Genomic DNA, 20206 nt, shown 5'->3' on the forward strand with positions numbered 1-20206 from the left:
TTATCTTTCTGATTTGTCAACCTTCCACTAATAAGCTTGCAGTTTATCTGCCCTGTTTTCGCAACCTTCTCTTCTTCAAACAAAACCTATAATAAAGCAACCATTAATGTATTTGTCTATTTGTCCAGAACGTCCCTGTAGGCTTCACATTCTAGAATAAAATACTTTTCTGATTCAATTGCCCCAGCCAAGCAAAAGATATGAACTCTTCCCACCCATTCTTCTTTAGGCCTCTTCCATCTACCCATTTCACATCGAAGATGATGTGAGCTAGTTCTCAATTGGACTATAAGAATTTCTCCCCTCCGAGGGATATTTGTCCCTATCTATGCCTTCTGTTGGTGATTGTAACTGGGGTGATAACAAGGCAAAATTCTTCTTTCTCCAGCAATCTCACATAGCCTTGCAAAATTCATCCATAACAAAAGCCTCTATTTCTTTCTTATTATTTGGAAACACATTTGGGGGATGCCCCATTGTTCATCCACTTGAAGTTTTCTTTCATCCCAGGCTTCTTCTCTCGTACTAGATAACTTGGGAGGCGCACCATGGCAATGGCCTTACTAGGGAAGGTGCTTGTTTCAGCCAGGAGAATCTCATGGGCTTTGAGTTTAATTCTTCTTGTGATAATGCATTTTTGAATCCTCATTACTCAATTTCAGTCAAAATTATTTCCTCATTCAATAAGGGATTTTTAAAAGAATTACACATCCCCCATCCTATGGATGATTGTAATTCCTCTTTCATCTCTCAAAAGGACAGAAATATATTTCTAGTCAATCTGTATGACATAAAAGCAAAAAGAATGACCTTGACATGGCAAGTAAATTTTCTATGAGCATACTTATAGGAAAAATATCTATCCATGGCAAACATCTATTTATTCATGAATACCTCTATAACTATTGAAAGACAGATTCTCAGACACCTAGAGACAGTTGCAACACAGATCCAGGCTAAACTATGCATCGACAAGAAGTGAACAATATAGACATGTTGTTATGAGGTCAGCTGCTCTTTGAAAGCTGACGTTCAGGAATTTTTAACAAAACAAAATTGTCATTTTATTACAATAATGAGAAATTCAGGAATAAATAATCCTCAAGAATATCTAATCAAGCACTCTCAGCCACTGAACTAAGAAATAAAAAATCTAACTGAAAACATAAACTGGTAAAAATGGACTTTATATTACCTTGGCCTGTGAGGGATGAGCACTGTTGTGGCAGTTACGTCATCTACAGGGCAAACCAGTAGCTCAGAGTTGAAAATCTCATCACTCCTCCTTCTAAAGAAAAAATGATTCCCTCGATGAGTTGGATCTATATCAACTCCCTCAATACGCTGTGTTAGGAACTTTAGTTCCTTCTGTACATCTGAAACATTTAGAAATAACACAAACTGTGTAGTTTTACTTCCTGACAGAACAAAAAGGTATTGCTTGCTTTCTGATGCAATAAGCTCTAAAGAGTACTCGTCATCCTTTTCATGATACAGGCAAGAATCATCAGACTGATCTGAACCCAAAATATGCCTCCATACCTGAGAAATAACAACTTGCATTATTAACCTCTTTCAACTACCCATAGAAGCAACTGTACAAATAACATTCGCAAAAAACAAATTTGACACCAATAACATCCAGCATATCAAATCTACCACTTAACTGCAAATAAAAGAATATCAGATGATTTTTTCTTTGCTATTATATCTTGAGTGGCATGCATTTTGGGCAGCTTTTCAGATATATAAATGTATTTCACAAATATAAGTACAAAATACTAGTATTTCAATAATTAATACAATAAAATGGTAAAAATTGTTGCAATTTATCATATATATAAGCAATATCAATAAAAGAAACAGAAATTTATACAAAAGATTTGACAATTTACAACCAATTGATCCAAAACTTTTTATTATTCATCAAATTTAAGATACAAAGTACAATGGCTAATCTAAATCACTGTCTAATGCAATGTCATGGTATACTCATCATCACTAGAACTGCTAGACTCAGATTATTGCAAATGTGATGTTGATGGTTGTCATTGATGTCAACATATTGTTTTGGGGTCGGTTCCTGTTGTCATTTTTATGACACCCTTGGTCCATTAGTAAGAACCGATCAAAGATATGTTCTATGGACCAGCGCTGCCTCAGTTGATCAAGAGAAGACAATGGAATCATGAAGTATGAAGTGTTGTCTTGTCAGAAGGAAGTTCCTAGTTCTTCTACCCCGGAACCCCCAGGTTCCCAAGTTCCTAAGTCTTCAACCCCGGAACCCCCAAGTTCCCAAGTTCCTAGTTCTTCTACTCTGAAACTCCAGAACCCCCAGGTTCCCAAGTTCCTAAGTCTTCAACCCCGGAACCCCCAGGTTCCCAAATTCCTATTTCTTCTACCCCAGAACGCCGGAACCCCCAGGTTCCCAAGATCCTAACTCTTCAACCCCGGAACTCCGGAACCCCTAGGTTCCCAAGTTCCTAGTTCTTCTACCTCGGATCTCCAGAACCCCCAAGGTCCCAGGTTCCTAAGTCTTCCCAACTTTGGTGACCCAGGTCTCCAAAGTTTCCCCAACTTCAGTGACCCAATTCTCCGAAGTCTTCCAAACTACTTCCAACTTGCAACAATTCCGAATGGCGTGATCGACACTCAAAGCTTTAAATGCTCCAACAGCTTTAGTGACTTATGCACCTTCTTTTGTGGAGCCACAAGGGTGCATTTAATGTTTTTGGCAAGATTTCCATCAGGAGAAGTACGGGGCCATGCTTCTTGTGGTGACTTATGTCATGTATGCATACTCTAACTTTGGAAGGTCAATCAATCCACCCTTCTCAGGGTTGCCTTTTCAAGGTATGGCTAGGTTGCTTGCATGCACTTCCCTGCACTCCCAGACTGACAGGTAGGAGTCGTGATCACTCTTGTAACCATTTTTCTATATAAAGGTTGTTGTTAAGTCTCATTGTAAAGGGTTCTCTCCCTACTAGCTTGAGCTATTTTATGCTCTCCCACTTCTCTCGTATCATTCTGTAATTTGCAACTGTAAGTTGGTCATTGGCCTTATAATTAATTGAAATCACCATTCTTGCCTTCTTTCAACTTATGTATGCTGTGTATGTTTCCTACCTTCATCATAGGTGTATGTTTTGTGGTTCTTCTCTCATATATGTTGTGTTAAATTTATTTATGAGTGTGACTTGTGGGAAACCTTCTTCCCTCTTGACATTCAGTGAATTCTAACCTCCATACATGCATTGGGGTCACTCATACAACTGAAGTTTGTGCATCTCTTTGTGTCATTTCGGGTAGGGAGAGAAACAATCTCTTCTTGGTGCATCACCTCCTTTTGTTTTAAGCATTTCTCTCTTCCCTGTACCTTTGCAATTTGTTAGGATAGCCTTAGGAGTAAGTTTTAAAGTGTTGAGTTGGTTCAACACCTACACCTGGATTGAAAAGGAAGTCGGCCTTCTCCGGAGATTCAACCCCCTTGCGCAAGGTCCCACACTTCGGGGTTGTTTCCATGTTTCACAAGATTGCCGAGTTGGTATCTCAACAAGGGTGCGAGCTTTTGTGATAACAATTCCTTAAGTTGGTAATCCAAAAGATGTGTTTCCCGGAATGTTTGGTGCTCCGAAAGATGTGTTACAGTTGATATTCAGTACTGTTTGTTCGTGTTGATGGTGATCCGGATTTCTCTATTTACTGAATATGGTATTGATCGATTGTATTCATGAGTATCTTGGTTCCATTCTTATTTTTGCTGAGTTGGGTAGTGCTATTTTGGGTCTAGTTTGATCCGGAATTGGAGAATAAGTAACGGCATTTGTGTAGCGTATGAGTCATGATTTGGCTCTGATATTTGTGATAGATGTAACGTGTTGATATGTCCGATGAAGTGCGTTGTGGTATGGTCTACTTCTCGTTCCTTTCCACCACCGGAATGTTTAGCGCTAACCTATTTCAAATCTCTTTTTGGCCGACTTAGAAGATTATGTTGTCTGGAGACAATATAAATAAGAGGATGATCTGAATGTGTGGAGGTATGGAAGATGTGCGAGTCTGACAAGGAAAAATCCGATTGATGTTGATATGTGAAGTGTGTTGTTGCTGAGAGGCACCGGAAGTAGTTCCAGTATTGCAGATTATGTCTCAATGGCGGATTCTCTTTTCTTTCTTCTTCCTTCGGCAGTGAGCCTTTTCTAGGCAATGAGCCCTCCTGCAGTGAGCACTCTGGCAGTGAGCCACCTTTTGTAAAAATCACCTTAACCAATGCTATATATTGAGAATTAACATTCTCCATGGTTTTTCCCTCTTTGGGTTTTCCACGTCAATCTGGTGTTTATTGTGTGATCTATTCTGTGTATGTGCTTTCATGTTATATCTGTTTTAATTAATTCTATTGGTTATTCCGGACCTATGAAAGAATTGAAGAAAAAGGTTAGTTGTCAACAGATTCACCCCCCCCCCTCTTAGTTGCCGAAATATTTAACACATAGCTCCAAGGGCCTTCACCAATTAAGTATGCATGACTATATCCTTATCAATCTATGTCAATTTTGCCCTCCACCCATTGTGCTGCTAGGCACTTCTTGTTCCCAATTGTCATGTGATCCATGAGATGTAAGCAACTATTGTAATGTCCCCTTCGCAAGCGTAAATGTCAAGTCAGGGACCCTTGGTCTATTTTATTATTTTTTGGAAAAGTGTATAAAAGGAGGAAACGAAAAAGGCATTCTTGGCATTTCATTTTCAAGACTTCAATTTGGAGAGCAATCAATTGATCATCTTCTACCTGTTGTGACCTAATCACACATCACCCCATTCCAAATGGGGACTCCCTACTTTATAGGTCCTCTTGATCTTATAGTTTTGATTCTTTGGGTCTATTCGTGGCAATCTCTTCAATCTCCTCGATTTGCAGGTGTTTTGGATTGAGTTTGATCAAGTCTGCAAGTTTGAGTAAATTTGGCTAAGTCTAGAACTCGTTTGGTCCATTTTAGGGTTTCACCCTTCAAACTTACATTTAGGGTCTTTTCCTTAGGGTTTTGAAAAAACTAAACATTGCATTGGAATCGGGACCCTTCAAGGGAGCTACCAATGAAAGTTGAGCAAATTCTGAGCAACTTTCTATTTTTAGAAAGTCCCTATAAGTTAGGAATTTTGTTGCCTCTCAAATTGTCTTTATTTTCCCATAAATAAAACTTACTATTTTTAGCATTTTCTATTTTTAGAGTCATCTTGCCCTAATTTGCCCTAACTTTGACGTTTTGGAGTACTTACTATTTTTAGTAAGTCTATTTTTGGCAGGTTCATCACAAGCAAGGGTCTCGACACTAGAGACTGAACATTCCTGAATCCGGAAAGTTAAAAAAGCAGGTGGTTGATCCAAAAAAAAAAAAGGCTTAAGTGTGGAATTCATTCCAGAAGTGGAAAGGCATTGAAAAATCTCCTAAGGCACAAAAATCCACTTCAATCCAAGATGGCAACCCAAACTAGAAAGTGCAAAAAATTGCAAGTCTAGTGAAGAATCAATGAAAAATCCTTGCATTGGCAAAATGAAGTCCAAAATGGATGAGTGCTAGATTGGGGATGTGGAGGAATTTTCCTTCCACCCCAAAATTCCTTCACCATGTCAAATCAGCACCCAAGCATGGAAGATGGGCACTAAAATGGGGTCATGGAGGAATTTTCTCCATGAAAAATATTCCTGCAAGGGGTCAATTCAACGCCCAAGCCCAATTGGAAAGCGTCAAATAGGGGGTATGGAGGATCTTTCTTCCTCAAACAAAATTCTTGAGCAACATGAAATTCACGCCCAGTTAGGTTGAGGAGCGCTAAACTCAAGGCATCATGGAAAAGTCAACAAAGTCAAATTCCTCCATGGCATGAAATCAGTGCCCAAGCATCAAGGGTGAGCACTAAAATAAGGAGGAATTTCTTCCCAAGGAAGAATTCCTCCATAGGGTCAAATCAGTGCCCAGGTCAAGTACTAGAGTGCCAAACTTAAGTGTAGGAGGAAATGTTAAAAGGTTCAAAATTCCAACGTGACATGGAAATGGTGCTCAAGGATAAAGAATAGAGCCAAAATGGTGTAAGGAAGGAATTTCCTTCCAAGCAAGATTTTCCTCCATGAGGTCGAAAGTCTACTCAAGGAAGAAGTTGAAAAGAGGGGCATGGAAATTAAGTCCATGATAGAGAACAAAGGAAATCCCCTTAGGGAACAAGATCAAAAACCTCTCTTAGGCATGGAAATTTGCAAAAAGATTGAAAACATTTCGAGGCAAAGACAAATTGGTCAAGGGGGAGAGTTTTCTCTCTCCTGAATGTCGGAACCAAATTTGAAAAAATTCCTAAAAATAGGAAATGTGACAAATTGATGAAAAATCTCCACTGGAACAAGATAAATTCAAAAAGTATAAATTCTATTTGTTGGTTTTATGGTAGTGCTCGTTAACCACAAGCAAACATCAGATCTATTGCCTTTCCAACCATAGACGATAAGCTCTTATCGTCACCCCTGAGCACACTACATGACCTTGATGTTATTGAATTCATATCTATCAATACAATCATGACCTTGCATATATATGAATCAATACCTCCTAATAGACCTCAAGTCAGCCATATACTTTTGGCACCTAGGATAGGATCAGACCTATATATTACAAGTTACATATGAGTCTCCCTTAGTTGCAAGTTACATTTAACTTAATCACAAGTTACACATAAGTGGGTCGCCCAAATAGGGCCTGCCCCAAATTAGACTCATACAACTAAGATATCCAAATGCCAAGTCTGACAGGCCACTTGGCATTTTGCGCACTAGGTCAACCCTAGAAGGGATCCGACGTAGCTACACAACAACACTCCCTCTTAGCTAGGGATGATTCCTTCTGAATAACCAAGTCACATAGTGACTACCACTTCTAAATAACCAAGTCACATAGTGACTACCACCATGGCTACTCCCATGAATAATACGTTCACCACAGCTACTCCCAGAGGCTGAACAAGCACATCATGGAATTTCTTCCATGATACCCACCATAACTACTCGCAGAGGGTGGACTCACCATGCCTCCTCGCAGAGGGTGGAAGAGGGCTTTCACCTCAACCTTCTCCCAGAGAAGGGTGCATTACCACCATGCCTACTCGCAAAGGGTGGAACGAGGGTGCATTACCACCATGCCTACTCGCAGAGGGTGGAACGAGGGCTCTAACCTCAGACTTCTCCCAAAGAAGATTGCATCTCCACCATGCCTACTCGCAGAGGGTGGAACGAGGGCTTTAACCTCAGACTTCTCCCAGAGAAGAATGCATCTCCACCATGCCTACTTGTAGAGGGTGGATCCACCATACCTACTTGCAAAGGGTGGAACGAGGGCTTTAACCTCAAACTTCTCCCAGAGAAGAATGCATCAACAAGGGATTACACCTCAAACTTCTCACTCACAGAGAAGAACTCATTAACAAGGGATTGCACCTAGATCTTCTCCCTCACAAAGAAGAACTCATTAAAAAGGGCTTTCACCTATAATTTCTCCATCACAGAGAAAAATGCATTAACCAAATCTTCATGATGACATGGCTCTCTCTGAAGCTGGAATGTCAAGCTCCCTCTGAAGCTGAAATGTCAAGCTCCCTCTGAAGCTGAAATGTCATGCTTCCTCAATGCAGAAATGCAAGCAATCTTCCTTCCTTGAATGCAATCTTTGATTCGTCCTGGAAGCATTTCAGAGAGAGATAATGATAGTCGGGGGAAATGTCAATACATGATTCACTATTCAATGATGTAGCATTATTCAAACATAAAGAGTACTTATCTTTTATAATTTTGCTCAGCAATGGAATTTCCATTCACTTGGATTGATCACACCGAAGCACCTAGTGATGATCTGATGGCTACGTGGCCTTTGGCCCTTGCCATCACTCATCATTTGTCCACAATATCTGCTCCGAGCATAGCTTAAGCATCATTTGAAAAATTGTCTTTAATACCATCCACATCTAAGTGATGGACCAACCACATAAATGCAACAAAAATCCACTTGTAGCAGGGTGTGCCAGAATGCTAAGCTGCAGTGCCCATCCTAGGACAAACTTCAGATGATCTTCAAGAGCAACATAAGTAAGAACTCGAATAACTGGACCTTCAGTTGCACTATCATCTGATGCCTATGCAGGCTTCAGCGAAATGAATGCTTCATGTGACTCTCGAAGCTTCTAGGATGATGTGAGAGTTGTTGCAAGGCGTTATTGCATGGAGGCCTTCTCCACCATTCCTGATCGTTAGGTGCCTCCATTCACTTCCGTCCCCATACGCACACATTTCACATTTGTGTATGGCTTAATGTGATTATCACAAAACTCGCCACTATGCTACGACTCGATCTCAACCTTCCATTATAATGAGCAGTCGATAGCACGCATACCAACTCGTGTCGCTTCGTTGAATCCTCAAAATGCTTGTTGCCACCTTGTCGATGTCTCTAGCCACGAGCGTCGTGAAGCGAGCAAACTCCATCACTTTCATTTGCTAGTAAAATGTTACAATCGCCAGAGAGAATCCTCCACAACATGTTCTCCTCCCCAAATGAAGAATTCGAATATAGAATGTTAAAACGAACAGAGATGTCCATAGCAACTCCACTTACCGTCAACATTTCAATACCAGGCTTGGCGACTTTCAACGCCAAGGCATCGAACTAAATCTGTGGCGATCATCAACACCTCAACGGTCATTACTCGCCGCAGAACATATGCGATGCTCACGATTGGGTTGAGAGGCTCGGTAATCGAGTTTTGCCTGCACTTAGATTTCTCAATCTGCAAATTACTTTGATTGAACTCCCTCAAAAGCACAGGATCTACCTTCAAGCAGTTAGGCTCTATAGAAGGAACCCGCTCTGATACCATGTTGATTTTATGGTACTGCTCGTTAACCATAGGCAAACATCAGATCTGTTGCCTTTCCAACCATAGATGATAAGCTCTTATCGTCACCCCCGAGCACACTACATGACCTTCATGTTATTGAATTCATATCTATTGATGCAATCATGACCTTGCATATATATGAATCAATACCTCCTAATAGACCTCAAGTCAACCATATACTTTTGGCACCAAGGATAGGGTCAGACCTATATATTACAAGTTACATGAGTCTCCCTTAGTTGCAAGTTACATTTAACTTAATCACAAGTTACACATAAGTGGTTCGCCCAAATAGGGCCTGCCCCAAATTAGACTCATACAACTGAGATATCCAAATGCCAAGGCCGACAGGCCACTTGGCACTTTGCGCACTAGGTCGGCCCTAGAAGGGATCCGACCTAACTACACAACAACACTATTTAAACGAAGGATTCAATTCATTTCTCACATGTAATTTTGGAGAAAGTTGAAGTTGGAGAGAAGTGGCAAAGATTCACAAACGAAGAATTTTATTTCTTTTCAAGAAGTTCTTGATCACGGAGGTTTTTTTTCCCTAATTAGGAATTTACCGACTCAAATTTCTTCTCCAACATTTTATTTAATTCCTTATGAAGATTTTTAATGTTAATTTACCTTGTTTTGTAGCAATGGCAGAATAAAGCAAGGCTACAGCTACTTCCCTGCAGGCCCAAATCAAGAATAAGATGAAGGGATTCCTTCCAAAATCCAAAATTATTCCCAAGTGGAAGGAAATCAGCAACACCAACCTAGGAACTTTCCAGCTGGGTACTTTCCGGATCAGGATGTTTGGAACACTTGGACATGTTCCATCACCTACTGCTGCCAGAATTGTCAAGAGCAGAATTGTCTCAACTACCAGCTTCCCTCCAGCCATTCAATGTCCAGAACTGATTTTGGAATGCATAAAGCACTATGATGAAGAAAGACGAGTGATTATGACATCGGATGGCAAGCTTTTGGCTAACCTGACAACCAAAGCTATTGGAGAAACTTTTGGAATTCTGGCACATCATTCTATGACCTACAAACTCAAGGATAGAGCAGAAGCAATATACAAAGTCGGCGTTGAAAGATGTGTCGAAATGATCAACAAGACCTGGATGCAGAAGTCAATACCACATATTTCTAATATGCCTAAACAAATCACCTGTCTTGACTTCAAACAAGAATACACAGACCTTGTAATAATGTTGAATAGAATAATGGGATGTCCCCATGCATTCACATTTGAAACCTGGATATTCTTCTTCATTGGCGAAGTTATGAATGCCAATGGGATAGTGGATTGGACGAGGTTGATAAGCCATTATGTGCATGAGCAATTCAAGAACCTAAAGGCGAAGCGTACCCAATCCTTCTACATGAGCTTGTATGTGATTTATTCATTGGCGAGGATGGGCAACTTCAATGGCTTACCAGGAAAAGGGCCCATGGGATGTGGCATAGGACAGTTGAAAGTCCACAAATGCTATCCCTAGTTGCATCTGCACGACACTAAGTCTTTCAAGTTGGCAAACGACACTTTCATCATGAATCTAACCAAATTTGCAGAATGAACTTCACACAAGGGTGTCGTCGGAGGCCAGAGCACTGATGCAGAAATTTGGATCCGTGTACATTCAGTTTTAAAATTTACTTATATCTGGGTCCAAGGATTTGCCTTCAACCACACAAATTACCAAGATATCCATCGGATAAAATGGTGTTGCTGGAGCTTACCAGACAATTCACTACTTACGACATGATTCAAAAAAAGAAGAGGAAGTTGTCCGTAGAATTCCCTATTGTCATAGGTGACTATGTTGAATTGTGTCCATCATTGGCGACAGCGGAAAATTCCTTGGAGGAATTGGCATTCTACCACTTGACATTCCATTCGACCAGATCTTCCTTTGATCCATATAACAAAATCAGGATGGTCGTCGAAATGAAGTTCAGGCATAAATTTCACTTCGAGGATTTTTAGGCAAATGCCAAGGATGATCTTGAGATCCCGAAAAGAATGTTTTCCAAATTACCCATTGACATGATCCAAAATGGTGAAATCATTCAGGTGCCAAATCAGGTGAAGGAAGATCCGAATGTGATGCAGCCGAAATTTGAAAAGTTGAAGGATACACCTATCCAACCTCCGAATTGGTCAGAACCTAAAATTGATGATTTAAATGTTTTGGCTACGCCAAATTTGAAATTTACCAGGCATTGGGTGGATCGGCACATCGGGGTGTTGAAGCAAAGAAATGTCCACTTGAGTTACCAACTGATGAGAAATGATGCCACAAAAGGATCATCACAAGCCCAAGCGAAAGGAGAAATCCAGCAAAAAGGAGTTGGACATAATAAAGAAATGGATGTTCCTAAGAAATCCAGAACAAGGAAGAGGAAAGATGCCCAACCAGAAGCACAACCAGAAATTCAGCCGGAAGAGCCTCAGCAGAAAAGGCCAAGGGTGGAAGAGGCACAATCGTCGGCCAGTTCCTCTAGCGTGTAGGAAATGGAAATGTTTGCACAAGAAGTTCCAAGAAATCAGCCTCAGGACAATGTTCTTGGCAGTTTTCTAGCACAAGATTTTCTTAGCGCAGCACTTCTCACAGACCTATTCCACCTAAAATTCAAAGGCAAGAGATTCTTCCCAAACCAGGACAGCAAGACTAGGATGTTTTCATCAATACAATTCTTGGAGACATGGATGAAGTTTAGCAAGAGCAAGTGCACGTGGAAGTTCACGATCAACCGACAGCTGCTCCTGATTACCTTAGGGAAAAGATAAGAAGGGATTCGGAGGAAGAAAAGGATCCAGCACAAGAATTGGAACTTTTTGGCGGGATGGATAAACTGGTAGAGAAGAAGGCAGCCCGGAAGTTTTCGAAGATCACACGTAATGAATCTAGATCCAAGACATTACACTTCGCTAAACCTAGAGTTGATAAAGATAGAAATGAAATCACGCCCGATCAGTATAAAATCAAAGAAGTTAATCTTGGGCATGCTTCCACAGCACGCAAGTGGTGGATGAATTTGAAGAATCTTCTCTGGTCATGAAGGAGAAAATGAAGAAGATGAAAGAGAAATGCAAGAGGTGAAGAGTGAAAATCGAGCCCTGTGTGAATATGTGCGAAGTTTTAAACGTCCCCTTAGGAAGGAAGATCCATCTTTTGTCCTTCCCTCCTCTCTTCCTAAGGAACCTATTGATGGCATAGAAGAAGTAAAGAAGAGATCTCAATGCTCTAAGGAGTGGGTGGAAGGTGTTTTCACTTCAGCAAGTGGACTCATTGAGAATTTGGCTCGACTTCACTCTAGAGTTCCTACAAGCTAGTAGTCACAGATAGTTCATGGGAGGATGTACACATTTACCAAGACTTGACTATTCTACGACTCAAAAAGTTAATGAAAGTTCCTAGGCAGATGTTGATTGATGGGAAAGTGGTCCAAGAAAACGAAATCTATGATTTCCCGCAGTGGTTTTATGCTATTTGCACTAGAAGGAAATCTTTTGAAAGATTCAACGTGGAATCTAAGACTTTGAAGGACTCAATCAAGAACATAGAAGAGGAAATCCTCAACGCAATTGAGGCATTATTCGCAAGAAGGTTGGTTGAGGGAGAATTGATAGTGGACTTCCTAAGGGACAGATTGCATGATTTCTTCTTTGTAGAATCATTTTCCATGGCGCATCTGGAAAATGTTTCCTTATTTTCTAGCACAATGCGGAAGACTCAAAAATTGGCAGCAGAATGAGAGAAGTTTTTCTCCAAGTGTGGAGAAGAAATTGCCTTGATGGAATTCAAGATGGAAAGCGTGCCAAGTGTCTCCATAGGAGAATTGGAGACCATTGTCGTCAGGTTCGTTGCATATGCCATTAATGAGCGAGATAATGGTCATCCATTTCTAAATGAGAATCTTTTGACTTAATGGCACACGCATGGCTGGAATATTTGACCAAGTGTCGCTGGGTCAACACATGTCAAGGTGGTGGAGCATGTTTTGCATGTAGCTGGCATAATTAATGAAATAGTGGAGCATCTTTTGCATGGAAACGTCACATTTAGAAGATGATGGAGCATTTATGGCATCATGGGTAATTTTGCATGGTGGAATATTTATGACATATTGGGCAAATTTGATGGAGAAGTGGTGCATTTAACACACTAGAGAACGCCATTTTGGGCAGGAATGAATTTATTGTAAATGGGCATGATGGGCATTTATTGTTTATTCCCACCTTGTTGCATCATGTGTGTGGAATCTTTTGGGTCAAACCCCGATTAAGGTTTGCATGCAATCAAGGCTAGAGGCCTATATAAAGGGGTGATCCACTCATTTGTAAAGAGAGGAGAGATTGTCTAAGATTGTTGTGATAAGCTATGGAAGTAGTAAACTCTAATACATTGTTCTTTTGATGGTGTTTACTTGTCCTATTTTGTAGCTTGCATGGTCTTCATTTCCTCACTTAGAGTAGATTTATTTTCAGCATTTAGATGAACGGCATTGATGATATTGTTTGTAGTGAAGTCTTTCATCATACCTGTTGTTAATAGCTGATTGTTATTAACAATGCAAGGTTAGTCCGAGCCATTTTATGTGGGAATTTAACTTCCATCATCGGATGAACATTGTTCATTGATGGTGTTCATTGGTGTTACGAAAATCTCTTGCACAGCCTTTGAAGATTGCACCCTCTTTGCGTAGTTGTACGAAGTTGGCGAAACAAAGTGCAATTGATTTCACTCAAACAATCATTGTCTCCTTTGTTTTCTAAACCCTTCCTTTTACTTTCAGCATTTTCAAATCAAAAAGTCCTAAATAAGAGCTTTTCATTGACAAATCATTCGTGATCAAATTCCTCCTCAGTCATAAATTGTTTAATCTTTATGTGTGTGTAAGTCCCCTTGGATTACAGGCATATCACATCAAACCAAGTAAGTCACGTCCATTGCAAGTCGGAACCTTGGAGTCAATTGCCTAAACTTATCACAATCTTAGCATACAATTGAACTTTGATCAAGAGAGAGTAAAGTGACCATTCGGCAACTTTATTCTATGTTAGGCGTAGTCACAAAACGCACATCAACACTACCCTAGGACGAAAACCCTCCTAGCCAAGCTACAAGTGGATTCATGCAAGGTTCATAGGCATTTTGGAGCTATTATCTAGGTATTTTAATTTACCAATCCAAGTTGTTACAAAAATCATGCAAAACTTATAGACAATGTTTATAATAATCCAACAAGAGTTTAATGGAGGTTGGAGAAGCCTAAAACAGGCCATAACTTTTTTATATGTCACCCATCTTTACCCTTCGCATTGAAAGTTGTTGAATGACTATAAGGTGGCATGGGAACTTTTTTAGGTAGCAAGCAGGTTAAAAAGTAAGGATTGAGGATTATAAATAGGACTCTACAAATCAATGCCCAACTTATTTGTTGGTATTTAAGCTTTTAAAAAATTATTGATGACATTGGGGCAGCATACAAGTGAAAAGGTGAAAATTGAAGGTGTCCCATTCCAATTAGGACTGTATAAATCTTGTCACACAGCCTTGCCAGAGGAGTTTTAAATTTTATAAAAAGCATCACCCACTTATAGGAGTGATGTGAGGTGTCTGGGGAATTGCATTGGATGTAGCTCTAGGTGGCGTGAATAATTGAGAGTTTGATGTGTAAAGTGTTAAGGAGCTGTGAGGAGCATCGTGGGGGTCGAGGAAGCCTCTACTCCCTGCCACATCTGTTCTAAAGGGAATTTGTGGTATACAAGCAGTGCAAGGAATAAGGTGGCTCACAAAATATTTGAAAAAGTCAGGCAAATTGCAGTTATGTTCAGCTGCTGGTAAGGAGCTTATTCAGCTGTCGATTCAATGAACAAGTCAGATATCCCATTCAACTATTTTTAATAATATTATGTACAAAACCAATTATTTCCAGTTCTTGAATTTGTGAAAATTGCATCTAGTTCAGAATTGAATACTTGAATAATTATTTGTAATGCATTTGATAATATCATGAAAGTGGTATTAGTTGTGTAATGTTACTTAGTTGTTATATAGTATTATTTCTGCATATTAAAGTTCCATCAAACAATTATCGAATACCAAAAGAAAAATAAGCCTGGCATATTACAACTACATCACAACCAACCATGTATGATAGACTCTCCTTGTGCTCAATTGTCTTGTTATCCATGAGATGTAAGTACTACGTTAAACCACAAGCTTCTCTACTTGGCAAACAACAAGTCTATTCATCTTGATAGAATGGATGAAGATTGTATGTAAACAACTCCTCTCAGCAACAAAGGACCTATTAATCTGTGATAAGGGCCGAATGGCCAATGTAGTATCAAGGATGAAGGCCCATACAACCACCACCAAATAACAATGTTTTCTTGTGCCTAAATATCCCTGTCTTTATTGAACTCATGTAGCCCTTAAGATCAGCAAATTTGGTCCCACTTTTGTTGGACCAAAGTGGCTTCCTTTATACTATACATCTTCTTGATGGCCTTCATGAAGCGCCTCTTCACCCCCATGTCACATCTATGAGGATAAAGTCTACTATGCCTCTAAACATACCAATTCAGGTTCAACACGTAGGCAGCCATGTGCAAAGCAATGTTGAGCTTCTCTCACTTCCACTAAATGATAAGCTAAACATGCTCATTGTAGATCTACAATGCAGGTCTCTCTATTGAACAACAACCTTCATTTGGCTAAGCATGCTATCAATGCACTCATATATCTCCCCAAATGTTGGGACTGTCAAAATCTCCATATTTTATTACATTGTGAAATCTAGGGATATGACAAAGCTTATGTATTTAACATCTGACCAAAAAGCATTGGTCCTTACCACTACACCCTCAATCCTTGTTATACCTTTCATGGAACCCACCAGTTCAACTCCTATGTCATGATCATTAGTTTCAATGGCTCTTGCAGCTCAATGATACTCTCCAATAGAATGAAGTAAAATGCATATTTGGTCTAAAAAGAATTTCTAAAATCTTTCTTGGAGAAGTTCTGAAATAGTGCATATGGCATGTTGTGAGCGTAAAGAAGAATCTACACATCTCTTACATCAAGTAGAAACTATTTCACCCAATAGATTTGCTTGTAGGTAGCTTCAACAAAATCCTTAACTACCTTGTGCATGTATGTTGCATCTGTCACAAATTGTAGCACATTATCAAGGTCAATGACCTATTTGGCATCTTGAAGGATTTGAAACTAGAACTTTGTATCATTGTGATTCCCCAAATAGTTAATTGCCCTAAGGAAGCAAGGGTCCTTCTTACATGTGACCATAGTATTGATGAGTGGACAATGTCTAATGTTCATCCACCATCCATGATAAAGTTGGCATTAATGAGTCCTTCATTTCCTCCATTACTAGTTTAATTTGGGATAGTTATTATCTAAGATAATAGTCCTCAATTTTGTATCTATTAGTGCCACATATGAAGGCCTTACTCATGCAACCTTGGACATGGCCTCCTTTAAATAAGGAAAGCAAGCAGCATAGGATAGGATTAAATGTAATGTCCCCTTTTGGGATTTACTTGAATTCAGTCTTGAAACAACAAATCCAACTCAAGTTGAGAAACGCATTATCCTCAGTAACACAAACTTGTAAAAAAATTGCCAACTCTAAAGTCCCTTATTTGGAATTATTTCTGGTTTAGGATCTACACACATCATTATTCACTAGAAACTTATATTAGTAAAATTAATATTAATAATCCATAATAGAATTTAATTCCATAAATCCATCATTAATATCTAATTCCACATCAATATAATTTTGAGCACGTATATTCCAATAGTCAATCATATTAGGAATTCATTAGGACTTATCTGGCAAATTGCAATCTCAAGGACAATGGTATTTGTATTGTGAGAGCATTGGCTAACCTCCCATCCATCCATCTCGGGGTGGCATACTAAGCCTAGGGGCACTCAACACACCCTAGAACACGAGTATGGAAAAAGTAAGATCCCCTCCATCCCTTAGTCCACCTTGGAGGTTGTCATACTTGTTCAAGCCCGAAGGCATTCAACACCCCCTGGCCCATGAGTATGGCTCCAACCATCTCAAAATGGTGCACTTGATGGGGTGTCAAGCCCAGAGGCACTCCACACCCCCTAGCCCACGAGCATAACATTCATCTCGGGGTGGCATGCTTGGGTCTCATGAACTCAAAAGGTTGGCTATCCTTCCTGATTGCAAGAGATTAATATAAATTCAAAATATATTGCTAATGGAAAATCTGCTATAATAAGGGATAATAAATACCTCTTCTATTCATTATAATCACTTGCTAGGAGAAATAAATAAATATAGGTTGGGGCTTGTTGTGACCTTTTCACACATCACCCCATTGAAAATGGGGACCCTTCCTTCTTCTCGCTCTCTAGGGTTTTTGTTAGAGCCTTGTGACCTTCCTGCATAGGTATTGCCAAGTTTGTCAGTTTTGAATGGTCCAAGTTTTAGAAGTCATGAGTCAGTTTGTGCAAGCCATGGTTAGAGCAAAGTCTAGACACTGTCAAAGTGCCTAGAAAGGCTGAAGGATGAAGATTGTGATTGATTTGAGTAGATTTGGACAACTTTCTATTTTTGGAAAGTTTTGCTTTTTGCTTTTTCCTATTTTTTTAGGAAGCTTCGTTTTTGGCATTTTGAGCACGATCCCCGAAGTGGCTATTTTTGGAAAGTTTTTCCTATTTTTTAGGGATGCTTATTTTTTCTATTTTGGGAAAGGGGATCTAGAGTTTGTACTATTGGCTCTGAGATTCACTGAAAACAATTGTCAAATTCCTCTAAAATTCAAGTTTTGATCAAAAAAGCCAATTTCCTAGATTTTAGGGATCTTGAGGAACTCAATGGATGAAAGATGTATGAATTTCAAATTTCAAGCAGATCTAAGAAAAATTGCACAAGTTATGAAGATTTTGAGTTTTGATCCCATGGTGCCTGAGCTTCTTGAAGTCCACCCATGTATGAAGTTCCTAACTTCTATAAAGTCTACCTAAGGATGTTCACAAGGTCAAGAGTTCAGTGAAGTCGGCCACCCTTGGTTCCCAACATTTACCAAGTCCACCTTCATGGTGCAAGGAAATGATAAAGTCCGCCCTATAAATGATGGTGCACAAGATTTGAGTGAGAAATGCAAGAAGTTAATGAAGTCTGCCTAAGGTTCACAAAGTCCACCTTAGGGTATGAGGCAATGTTCATGAGTGGTACAAAGTCCGCCCTATGGATGATGAAGAAGTTCCTAAAAGAGATGAAGTCCGCCCAAGATGAGGGTGCATGAATCAAACAAAGTCCGCCTTAGGAATAAAGTTGAAGGATCCAATGCAAAGTGAAGTTCGCCACGAGACATGAAGAGAGTAAAGTCCGCCCTATGATGCAAATGAAAGGTTCCCAAGTGAATTGAAGTCCGCCCAAGGTAATGAGTGAAGTGTGAAGATCAATCCAAGTCCCCCTTGAGATAAAGAAAATATGGCTAAGTGTATGAAATGGTGCCAAGAATCAGATCAAGTCCGCCCAAAGGAGAAGGAAGTAGCATGTGGAAGAAGTGCAAAGGTTAGAGCAAGTTTGCCCTCCTTGTTCATGAAACTCAACAAAGTCTGCCATAAGTTTTGGTGCACAAGTTGTACAAAGTCCGCCTTGGAAGTGTTTTTAAGTACACAATGCAGGTGAAGTCCGCCTTAAAGCAAGATAGGAGGGGGGGCCTAAACTCAAAAAAGTCCGCCTTGAAGCATAACAAGGTCCATCCTTGGTCAATGCTATGTGACATGAAATCAATGAAGTCCGCCCTACCTCAAGTGAAAAGAGAATGAAACTAATGAAGTCTGCCCAAGAGAGAAAACTTGCTAAGTTTGAGACAAAGGAATATTCCAAGGTGATGACATCAAAATTTGATTCCCAAGTTCGAACTGAAAACCAAAATAGAAGTTTCTTTGAAAGAGAATATTGCAGATTTAGTTCGCATTATGAACTGAAAATCGAATTAGAAACTTGCATTTGTAAAACAAGATGAGGATTTCGAACTTGATAGAGATGACAAGTCCACTGAAGACCAAATTAGAAACATTCCCTGCAGATTCGAAACACTGAGGAAGGATTAGAAACAAATTTTGAAGAAGATTTTGAGTTTCTAAATGCAAATTCGAACTCTCGTACAAATAATTCATTCACTCTTTCATTCTTACACATGAAGTTTGAAGTTTCTAGAGCAGGTTGAGAGTTAATTTGAAAGGTTTTCTGCAAGTTGAGAGTAAATTTTGAAAGAATTTCTGCAGGTTGGAAGTGTTTTGAAGAAGAGTTCAAGTACAAGTCTGAGATTTTCACCCATTTTTCACAAGTTTGCACACAGATTTTAGAAGAACTTTGACTGTTTGGGAGGCAAATTCATTAATCAACATCTGATTTTTCATTCTTTGAAGGTGAAAGTTCATTTTGTGGGCAGACTATCAAGGTTTTAACGTGGTTTTGTTTTGAAAAGAAAGAGTAAATTTCACAGATTAATCTTCTTCTCTTTTGAATTTTCTGCCCTTTAAAGCAAGTTGAAGTAATGTTGAATGGAGTTTCTTGGACTTAATGTTTTCAAAATCTGATTTTGAAGTGAAAATCAGACCTTAAATTTCCTAAATACCGTGATTTTCAAAGCTTTTCTTAAGATTCTCAGAATAATCAAGTTTTTTGTGGCTAAGTGCTGAGAGGAAAGTGAAAACCACAGATTACTCACAAACTATGCTTGAAAGTATAGATTTTAATTTGAGTTGGTTTGATTGTTTTGCAGATTTTGGAACATCTCACAGCCAAGATGAAGTTTTAGGTGGATAAAGATTCCCCTATAAGATGAAGTCCAAGTGGAAGCTGGTCAGAGACACTAACTTGGGACATATCAACTTGAGAGAGTTTAGGAAGCGAATGTATGGCCTGGACAACCTGATGCCTACAGCAACTGACAGAAAGATGATGAGAAATGGAATTGTACAAGTTGTTGGTTTCCTTCCAGCGATGTAGTGTACTGAGTTGGTGGTGGAATGCTCTAAACACTACAATCCTATAAACCGAGAAATCATAGCACCTGACGGGAGAGTCTTGGCAAACATTAGTGAGGTTGTTATCAAGGAAGCTTTCCACATTCCTGAATATCATAACCCAATTTACATGACCAAGGAGGAAGCAACACAACTATATCAAGATAATGTTGAGGAATTTGAGGCCAATATCAACCATTCCTGGTTGG

At 39.5% G+C, this 20206-nt stretch overlaps 1 protein-coding gene across 1 annotated transcript in view; it reads right to left on the reverse strand.

The window, feature by feature from the left end:
• LOC131039079 (uncharacterized) overlaps positions 1 to 20206 on the reverse strand; it is a 155229-nt gene that overhangs the window by 102647 nt on the left and 32376 nt on the right. The window contains exon 4 of the mRNA XM_057971727.2: positions 1196 to 1542. Coding sequence (XP_057827710.2) covers positions 1196 to 1542 — 347 coding nt within the window. The remainder of the gene's footprint in view (positions 1 to 1195; positions 1543 to 20206) is intronic.

Source organism: Cryptomeria japonica, chromosome 7 (genome assembly GCF_030272615.1).
Source record: "Cryptomeria japonica chromosome 7, Sugi_1.0, whole genome shotgun sequence".
Classification (NCBI taxonomy): Eukaryota; Viridiplantae; Streptophyta; class Pinopsida; order Cupressales; family Cupressaceae; genus Cryptomeria; species Cryptomeria japonica.